Source organism: Sitophilus oryzae, unplaced genomic scaffold (assembly GCF_002938485.1).
Source record: "Sitophilus oryzae breed Bouriz unplaced genomic scaffold, Soryzae_2.0 scaffold_1576_pilon_pilon, whole genome shotgun sequence".
In the NCBI taxonomy this organism is placed as follows: domain Eukaryota; kingdom Metazoa; phylum Arthropoda; class Insecta; order Coleoptera; family Curculionidae; genus Sitophilus; species Sitophilus oryzae.
This window is the reverse complement of record NW_022146254.1, coordinates 15,913,223-15,923,479: the sequence shown is the minus strand read 5'-3', so window position 1 is coordinate 15,923,479 and position 10,257 is coordinate 15,913,223. Positions and strand designations below refer to the sequence as shown.

Here is a 10,257-nt window from a genome sequence, read left to right as displayed (position 1 = left end):
TAACTTCTGTTGGGGACACCCTGTAGAACACTCTATATTTTAAAAAGTGCTCTAAATTAACCTGCGTATGCTCACAAAATTTCATTTTAATACAAATTGTTGTTCTCCTTGAAGCCTTTAACAATAAAATATAAATTATAATTTACAAGTCAAAGCTAACAACATATTTTTTAGTTCTAACTTCGAACTAAAAATAAAAATTTTGGATCTTATCAATAACGAATTGATCTCTAGCTGTCTGAACTCGTTTAATATTTCTATAGAAACCAAAATCCAAACAAAACTGTCTATTTTCTTTTCCGATCTTTATAGTTTTTCTTTGCGATATTCATTTATTGGATCATTAACATTTGTGGGGTATATAACAGGCGGAACTTTTTTATTTACAGCTAATATTAATTATATGGGCGTATCATTTCTGGTTTTTTTTGTGGTTAGTTTCCTGATTCTTTTTGGTCTATTATTAATTATTAAATTAAGGAAATTACCAAATCAAAACTTATATTAGATATAAATCGATTTCTAATTAATTACCTTAAAAAATATTGAATTTGTATTATCTTCTCTTGTAGTACTAGAACGAAATATTTCATTCATTCTCATGAAAAATTATTTTCAATATTTTTTTGATAAGAGCATATATTTATTATGATATTATCATGATAGCCCAAAAATAAAGGATCAATCTTGAATAAACCAAAATATTCATATCCAAAATGTTTTCAAGATTTACATCCCAAACAAAGATATTTGTATCTGACAAAAAATGAAACGTCAATATACCTTTATTCAATTTTCACAATACTCTAAACGTTACTGTAACTGCAACAATAAGTTACCTCTAGATTTCTTATTTATACTAAATAGATCACACAACCATTTACGCTGTCAGGTACTTGAAGAGCTTTATTTATCTATGATCCGTTTAAATGTGTTTTGATTATGGTACTCCACACCTGATGAACTATTAAATGAGGTGGAGTACCTCCAACGTTGAAAAGGCGACTATCAACAATTAGTTCAGTTTTCGATCCAGCGCTCAGCGTCGACAGATAGTAGTGTTTCCGAGTTGCGATAGCTTCCAGCAAGGCTTTTATCTGATTCTCACTGATCGGTCCGGAATATGAGCACTTGGTGAACCTGGCGTACTTCTTTCTGGCAGCTAAAAGCTTAAAGAACTTGGTAGATTTGATTCTAGTTTCTGCAAACACGAAATTGTTTAGACTTTCGCATTTATTCAGTGTTTGACAAAGCCTGTCGGGGGCCAGGGGCGGCAAAGCTAAATGTGCCCCAACAATTCTGCACTATTTTGCAATCGAGGTGAATATTTGATGAATGATTGATGAATAATGGTTCACAAATCATTTATATACTGTACTAATTTTTAAAAAGTAAAGGATATTATATATAACCATATATATATAATATATATATTATATATATACTATATATCTATATATATATATATATATATATATATATATATATATATATATATATATATATATATATGAAATGAACAAAATTCTTACAGCTTTAGTGTATATTAATAAATAATATTTTCTTGCCTTTAGCTGTGTATTTTTCTAATTTCGAAAAATCGAAAGTTAAACGATTAAAACGCTTTGGTAATATATTTCGATGAGAATTTTTTGATAGATCGTTATATTTCATTTTGATTAACGTCATATTTTTTTATGTTAAGAATATCACATTTTCCGATAACACAAATCCTTTCCGTAGCATTTAACTAAATAAATTTTGTGTCTGGTTTAACATTTTAAGTCAATGAAAAATTATAACTTTTATTAAAATTTGTCAATAATAATCTATCAAAAATTATCACAAAGTTATATTACCATAGAAAGGCGTTTTATTTTTATTAGTTCTAAAAATTCAACTACATTTTCATGTTTTTTTATTTTTCTCTAAAACGGTATGGAAATTTGGAAAAGTATAAACAGGAATTACCATTTTAGAACAAGCAAAAATTTTTATGAATTTAATCCGCGGACATACTGTAGATATAAATATGTTATTCATCGGCAGTGCCGTTTTTACGTAGGGACCCGACGTGCGACGGGCCCCGACCAAAGAATTAAGGGCCCCCCAGCTTCAAAAAGGTATCAGAAACGATAACATCATTTTTTTAAAGCTTATAATAATACATTTAAATTGAAAAACGAATGCAATTTGACGTAATAAAACAATCCCCGAAAATCGCGGTATACTCCTATATAGGTCCAAGAATAAATAATAATTATTCGAATATAAAAAATAATAATTATTCGATATTCTAAACAATGAAAATTACCCCTTGATTTAATTTCGTAAATAGGAAAATGCCATTGACAATTACTGGGGCCTAATAATTGATAATTAATAATAATTATCTGCTTCCATTTATACTGTGTTTAGTTTGCGTATACTTATGGTTTGCATACTCTAACTACAAATTGCTGTATAACTACTGAACACATATTGGCCTGTTTGCCAGTTGAATAAAAAATTACTTATTAAGATTTGGAGCCCCCCTAGAAGAAGGGGCTCGGGGCGGACCGCCCCTTCCGCCCCCCCCCCCTTTTTCCGCCACTGCATTTATTAACTAGTTTGTAAAAGGCTTTCGCCTGGATAACGTTTGATTTTTCGTTGCCCCAACAATTTTTCACTATTATCATTTGCAATCGCGGCGTACCTATATTTCGAAATCTTGTTGATAATAAAGTTCATATCATTTCTGTTCAAAAACGCCTTTTTAAGTAAAGGAGCGTATTCCAACCATCCAGACAAACTGTTGGTAGGGATACTATTATCTGCCGATATTGTTTTCCATAAAGTTGGTGTATAAACTACTCTATGCTATCTAGAGCACACGCAGCTCACGCTGTCAAACAGTTCTTGGTGGGATAAGAATGAGAAAATGTGCACGAGTATTTCGTCGGGTATGAGCAGCGTGTAATCGAGTAATCTTGGTTTCTTCAATGGAACTGGACTTACAGAAATGATCTCTCGTTTTATAAACGATTAAGGGCGCTTTTGACATCGATTTATATGAGAACTCATCGCGGAGTGATCTTTTTTTAATAGAAACTGATGAAAATTTGGCAAGAATAGGAACTAAATAGATTACACAAAACATATTTGTAGATTTTTACCTAAAACGCTATTTGCGTCTGGTTGAAAATGAAAAGTCAATGAAATATTATACCTTTATTCAATTTTCACAATACTCTAAACGTTACTGTAACTGCAACAAAAGGTTACCTCTAGATTTCCTATTTATACTAAATAGATTACACAACCATTTACGCTGTCAGGTACTTGAAGAGGTTTATTTATCTATGATCCGTTTAAATGTGTTTTCATTATGGTACTCCACACCTGACGAACTATTAAATGAGGCGGAGTACCTCCAACGTTGAAAAGGCGACTATCAACAATTAGTCCAGTTTTCGATCCAGCGCCCAGCGTCGACAGATAGTAGTGTTTCCGAGTTGCGATAGCTTCCAGCAAGGCTTTTATCTGATTCTCACTGATCGGTCCGGAATATGAGCACTTGGTAAACCTGGCGTACTTTTTTCTAGCAGCTAGAAGCTTAAAGAACTTGGTAGATTTGATTCTAGTTTCTGCAAACACAAAATTGTTCAGACTTTCGCATTTATTAACTAGTTTGTACAAAGCTTTCGCTTGGATAACGTTTGATTTATCGTTGCCCCAACAATTTTTCACTATTATCGTTTGCAATCGAGGTGTATATTTCGAAATCTTGTTGATAATAAAGTTCATATCATTTCTGTTCAAAAACGACGCTTTTTTAAGTAAAGGAGCGTGTTCCAACCATCCACACAAACTGTTTGTCGGGATACTATTATCAGCCGAAATTGTTTTCCATAACGTGGGCGTACAAACTACTCTAAACCATCTGGAGCACACGCATTTCACGCTATCAAACAGTTCTTGGTGGGATAAGAATGAGAAAATGTGCACGAGTATTTCGTCGGGTATGAGCAGCGTGTAATTGAGTAGTAATCTTGGTTTCTTCAATGGAACTGGACTTACGGAAATGTTCTCTCTGTTTTTCAATGATCGAAGGCGTTTCTGACGTCGATTTCTATGAGAACTCATCGCCGTGTGATATTTTTTTAATAGGAACTGACAAGAATTTGGCAAAAAAAGAAACGATCGTGAACTAAAATGATTGTGTCAATGTCAGTGAAAAAGTTTAGGGTTAATTGTCGGGTAAGGTCGGGATTGGTGTACAGAGATAAAAATAAGCAATTAGTTAATAAAGACCTCGTCGGCTTATCTACCTCGTATGCTACTGTCAAACTTTGAATAAAAAGATTGCTATCCATGTATTCGACGATTCATTTGACACATTTGAATTTGATTTGAAATTTTGTGGATTTGTCAGTCTTTACTGAGCTTATTTTGTTATTTATTATTTATTCTACTACTGATAGTTGTTTAAAGGTAGTAAATCTAGAAGGAAATTGTAGCAGAACACTATTGCAATTTATCGAAAAAGACTGTAAAATAGTTGTTTGTGTAGTGTGCGGATGTGTAGATCTCGGTCAAAAATCGAGGGAAAACATGGAATAACTTTGCACTAGTAAGTGGCTATATAATATACATAGGTGTAGTAAACCGATGACTTATGAAATTCACTTAAAATTAACTAATTGTATATATATATATATATATTTATTTTGAATTTTTACTTTTATTTACTACTTGTCAAATATTAGATGCCAAAGAATTTAGATACGTCAATTTGACTTACCTGTTTCATAGCGTATCGGATGTTTGTGTTAATAAATAATTATTATAATTTATCTATTTTTATTATAATTATATATTTTTATAAAAAAATTAATAACTACCAACCCAACTAGCAAATATAGTTCCCAGTCCTTTTTAAAATGTCACTGCCCCTAAAGCATAATTCCTAGGCCCACTCTGCCACTTAAAATGTTACTCAATAAGGAATAGTCACTTTGAAGTATATTTCGAGAGTGACCGGTTAGTGCCTACCTACCATAAAAGTGGAAAATAAACACCCCGATTGCAAGTCGCAAACATGTAATTTAAAGAAGTGGCTGCTTACTATCCGAATCTTCGAATATGAGACCATAAAAGACCAAAAACTTTATAGTAACTTTTCAAAGTAGGGGTTACCAACAAGTGCTACCATAATGCCTCCATTAAGTTTTTGTTACTTTATAGTAACAATTTAAGTTACAGGGTAGTCGCGGCCACGACACCTAGTTACTTCTATTTTATAGTAGCATTGAAAGTAGCAAAATGGTTACTGCTACCTTCCTAGGTCACTATAAAGTAGCCGTCGCTCATCCATTGCCACTAAAAAGTCACGCGGGTCAAAAACGGCTACTTTATAGTGACCGTAACTTAATATACCCTAATAAATGTAATTGCCTCAGATTGCATCGTGTGCTGCTCTGTTTTAGTGTTTTCTTTTAGTTGCTTTTAAGCTTTATAAAATTTTGTAAAATTCCTAAGGTGAATAAAAAGAAATTTAGATATTCTAATACTTTCTACCGAAGAATTAAATAAAAGGAATCACTGCGAGCCGATGCATCAACATCAGAAACAAAAATCTACATCTTTCTATAATTCTACTGATGAACATCATAAATCAGGCAATGACTGAGACATTTTTGAAGCTGTTTTTGTAGATGAGTGTAGTGTTAGTTCATCTGAAACTGAATCTCAGAGGAGAACTAATTTGAGAATCAACAATATAAAACAAGAGCTAAAAGATTGGGCGTTAAAATACTCTATAGGGTAGGTGGGGGTAAAGCCCTGCACGGGGCAAAGCCACGCACCGCGTTTTGAAATAGCGCGGGAATCATTTCGGGTTCGCCCGTCAGGCGGCGAGTTGGTTTTAATAACGTTCAGTGCGACAGAGAATTTGATGGTAGCCGGCAGCTTGTGTACCGAGAAAATGAGGTTAGTTCATCTTTTGTAATTTTAATATAATAACTACGTCACTTTGTTCAAATATAGTGTGCATGTATTTAGAATATCTGGAAAAGGCGACTTCTCGGTTGATAGCATGTCACCTAAGCTTTATTTTCGCGTGGTAATGATTTCTTGAACGTGATTTTAAAAATGTTATATGAAAGATTTTTTCGAGAATACAAAATGGTGCAAAACGCCGCAGCCTTTTAGGGGCAAATCCCTGCAGTGCGGGTTTTGCCCCTGTTTGTTAAAACATGCATTATGCAGCTTTTAAATTATATTCACGGGTATTTACTTTTTAGGAACTACAAAAGAAAAACTCAGTACATGCCTATGACCGAAGATCAACTCGCTGCGGCACGTACACTGATCGCGAGAGGTGTTTCTATCAGTCAGGCGGCCAAAGAAATCGGGTTTCATGAATCGACACTAAGGGATCGACTTCAGAAAGGGGGAGGAACTAAGCTTGGGAGATTTCGAGCCACATTTTCAGCAGAACAGGAAGCTCAGCTGTTAAACCACTGTATCGACCTGGATAAGCGATTTTTCGGCCTTACTTTAAAATCTTTGCGATTCCTTCTATTTAAATATGCCGAGGAGAATAACATTCCCCATCAGTTCTCGGTTGAAGCGCAACTTGCAGGGAGGATTTTACACGAGCCTTTATGAAAAGAAACAAGTTATCTTTGCGTGTTCCCCGGAAGACGAGTGTTGCCCGAACAATGGGGTTTAACAGGATTCAGCTCACTCAATATTTTAACAACTTAGAGGCCATTATGAAGAAGTACAATTTTTCTCCTAACCAAATTTTCAATATGGATGAAACGGGGGGTACAAACGGTCCCAAATATACTTCCAAAACACGTAGCCCCCACGAGAAAGAAGGAAGTCGCTAAGGCTGTAGCAGCGGAGCAAGGTCAAACAGTATCCGCCGTGTGTGCAGTGAGTCCTATAGGCTATTTTGTGCCCCCTTTTTTATATACGCAAGAAAAGAGAAAATCGGCTTCTTATTAAAGGTGGTCCATTAGGATGCGAGATGGCTGTAACCGATAAAGGGTACATGAACACTCCCACTTTCATCAAATGGCTGAATCATTTCAAAAAGTATGCCAAACCAAGTGACAGCAACCCCATTTTATTAATACTTGACAATCATGTGTCACACACAAGCCTGGAAGCAGTTTCTTTCGCAAAATCAAACAATATTCACCTCCTTACTTTGCCACCTCACAGCAGCCACAAAACCCAGCCTCTTGACCGCTGTATATTTCGACCACTGAAGGCTTATTACGATGCTGCCGTAGATTCATGGGACGTTTCTCATCCAGGAGAAACCTTCAGCGTTTACAACGTTGCTGAATCATTCAAGATAGCTTTTGAAAAAGCAAGCTCGGTTGAAAACGCAGCTCAAGCTTTCAAAACTACTGGTATTTTTCCATTTAATGCCAATATATTTTCGGATGCTGATTTTTTGCCATCAGAAGTGACAGACCAGTCTCCAGGAGAAGATCTGGATGAGGATGATCGAATGGTATTATTTAATGAAGATAATGATGTACAAAAAGATGTGACTACAACTTCAGATCTTGCTGTTGGAACAGAGCAGCCTATGCAACAAGGCAACAATCATCCTGACATTGCAACACCTACGGTTGATACCGACCTTGTTCAGACTCCGCCAACAGCTCCTGCCGATATAATCCCTTTACCTAAAATAAAAATTAAAAGGAAACGTAAAGGAAAAGGGTTGAAGTCCGAGTTGCTTACGTCAACACCGAATAAGGAACGTTTGGAAAACGAAGCAGCTGAAAAAGAAAAGCAAGCTACTGAAAAGGAGCAACGTTCAATAGAAAAGCAAAAACGCGCTAAAGAAAACGCAACAAGGCAGCTCTTCTCGCCCTCCAACACAAAGAGAAGAAAGACAAATTCTAACGAAGATTCTTCTGACACGGACGCAGATTACTCGATTCATGACAGCAGCTCTGATGGTGATTTTATAGGTGATGATGATGGAAACGATCAAGTTGAAAGTTTTGAGCACTCACAGGATGAATCTGCATTGATGTTGCCAAATGACTATGCTGTAATTAAAGTGGATGGCAAAACAAAAAATTCTTTCAGACACTTTGTTGCCAAGATCGTTTCTATTTATCAAGATGGTTATGACGTAGTATTTTACAAGCGATTACCAAATACTTACAAATTTTCGGAAACAAATGAAGAGTCCTTCGTAGAAGTCAAGGATGTTGTTTTAAGATTGTCAAAACCTATTCTTAATCTCTCTGCTAGGTTTCACAATGTGCTTACTTTCAAAGAAGATTTAAGAAGTTTCCGTATGTTTTAATCAACTTGTTTACTTGTTCTTCATTGATCTTATTCTTTTAATAAAAAAAGTTTTTTTTATGAAACTGTTTTATTATTTTACACTTTATTCATCAATGGGGTAAACCCCCGCGCGCGGGGAATTGCCCTATTCGGTGGGGCAAAACCCTGCATTTTTGTTTTTTTATATAAACCTAAATTCTCCGTAACTGACAGACCGACGCCAGAATTTTCATTACTAGACCAAAGATAAAATATGTGCGTAAGACTTCATGTAAAAACGACAAAAAAAACTTTTCCCGGTTCCAAAAATTATGCAAAAGATAAATATTGCGGGGCTTTACCCCCACCTACCCTACCTCATGTAACTCTGCATAATATAGAAACACTAATAATAAAAAATGCACAATAAGTAAAAAATAATTTCAAAGGACAAGGCGGAACGTTATAGTGGCACCAATGGAATGTATAGTCGCCACCACCGCGATCAGTGTAGCAACGCTCCAATTAAGCGGCAATTTGGTGGCGCAGGGAACTTTCTTGGAAAAATCACTTTATGGTTCCAAAAAATCGTTGACCATGTAGTTCCAAAAAAGTTATTGTTTCTATAAAGTCGCCTTTGGATAGCTACAATTGTCACTTTATCAATCCGAAGATTTTAAAGGTCCAAACGGGTAGGGTTGGCCTAAGATGTTATTGTTCCCGGTACTTTGTAGAAGCATATGGAACTATAAAGTATTTTTCGGTTTAAACGGCCATATTTTTTCATTAATTTTTAGACGAACAGCCAAATGGCCCAAACATTATGCGTTTTTAAGCTAAATATACCTAGATTAAAGCTTTTTTCCTTAGTTATTTTGTTATTTCTGACGGTGGACTAATATTTTAAAGTTTAACCCCGGTTTCAAGCAAATTATTATTATTTTTTAGTTACAAACATGAGTTTCTATTGCAAATAATATAATAATTTGAAATATTTTGAGAGGCGCTCGAAAATTTTGTTATATAAACCCACTATTTTATTCAGTAAAGTTGATTGCGTTCTGTAATTTACCTAAAAAGGCGTTAAAATCGCACTGTAAGGCAAATCGCATAAATAATGAAAAAATAATGACTTCCATAATTATTTTCCATCATGACATTTATTTTTATAAAATGTGAAATTGCATGAAGAGGTCGCTGCGAATAAAGTTCAACTAAAGTCCCTAGATATATAAAGTACCGCAATTACCGCCATATTGGCTCCAAAACTAGCGGCAAATTTAAAAAGGAGGCCAACATTTCGCTGTTTCGGCTTTTTAAGCAGCTGGTCGGTCCGGCGCCAATGTGGCCGACCAACATTGACAGGCGAGCCGTAAAATAAAATATTTATTAATTGTAATAGAATTACGTTTATTATCTACAGTTTACCTTCATTTTAACGTAATATCAGGTGGTATATTAATATTGAATTTGCGAACTTCCCAGATCTATTGTGGTCTTGTCTTGTTCTATAATGAAGTTTGATGTACCAATAGGTTATACTACAAATAAGATTGTTAAAAATATTCACTGGAGCATAAATAAATTCAATCCACTACCTAACGTGTATTGAATATCGACGATGTTAGAAAACACATCAAATGGCGGCCTTTTCGTGTAATACACATTTCTTCACTAAAGATATCGACGTTTATACATTATTAACTAATAAATTTCTAGCATTTTAGTTGCTTTATAATTATTTTAAAATATGTGGATAAATATTTTTACCCTGAAATTGACAGCTTCTCAACATTTGACATGACAAATTCAGACAAATGCACAGACAAATGTGACACTTAAACAGTCCTACCACTACATTCTTACCAGAAATACCCCAAAAATCCGCCATTTTGGCGCCAATAACATTGAACAAACCAATTGCGGTACTTTATATATCTAGGGACTTTAAGTTCAACAGTTTAACGAAAG

The 10,257-nt window shown here is 34.7% G+C and overlaps 2 protein-coding genes across 2 annotated transcripts; one reads left to right on the top strand and one right to left on the bottom strand.

Moving 5' to 3' along the window:
* Positions 1–3,195: 3,195 nt before the first annotated feature.
* On the bottom strand, positions 3,196–4,206 carry LOC115879259 (S-phase kinase-associated protein 2-like). Its single transcript, XM_030895971.1, has one exon. It carries the CDS (start codon positions 4,123–4,125, stop codon positions 3,340–3,342), a length of 786 nt encoding a protein of 261 aa, XP_030751831.1. The 5' UTR covers positions 4,126–4,206; the 3' UTR covers positions 3,196–3,339.
* A 1,627-nt stretch (positions 4,207–5,833) lies between these two features.
* On the top strand, positions 5,834–6,651 carry LOC115879187. The gene is made up of 2 exons (XM_030895878.1): positions 5,834–5,970; positions 6,285–6,651. Exons 1-2 carry the CDS (start codon positions 5,936–5,938, stop codon positions 6,649–6,651), a joined length of 402 nt encoding a protein of 133 aa, XP_030751738.1. The 5' UTR covers positions 5,834–5,935.
* The last annotated feature ends 3,606 nt before the right edge of the window (positions 6,652–10,257 follow it).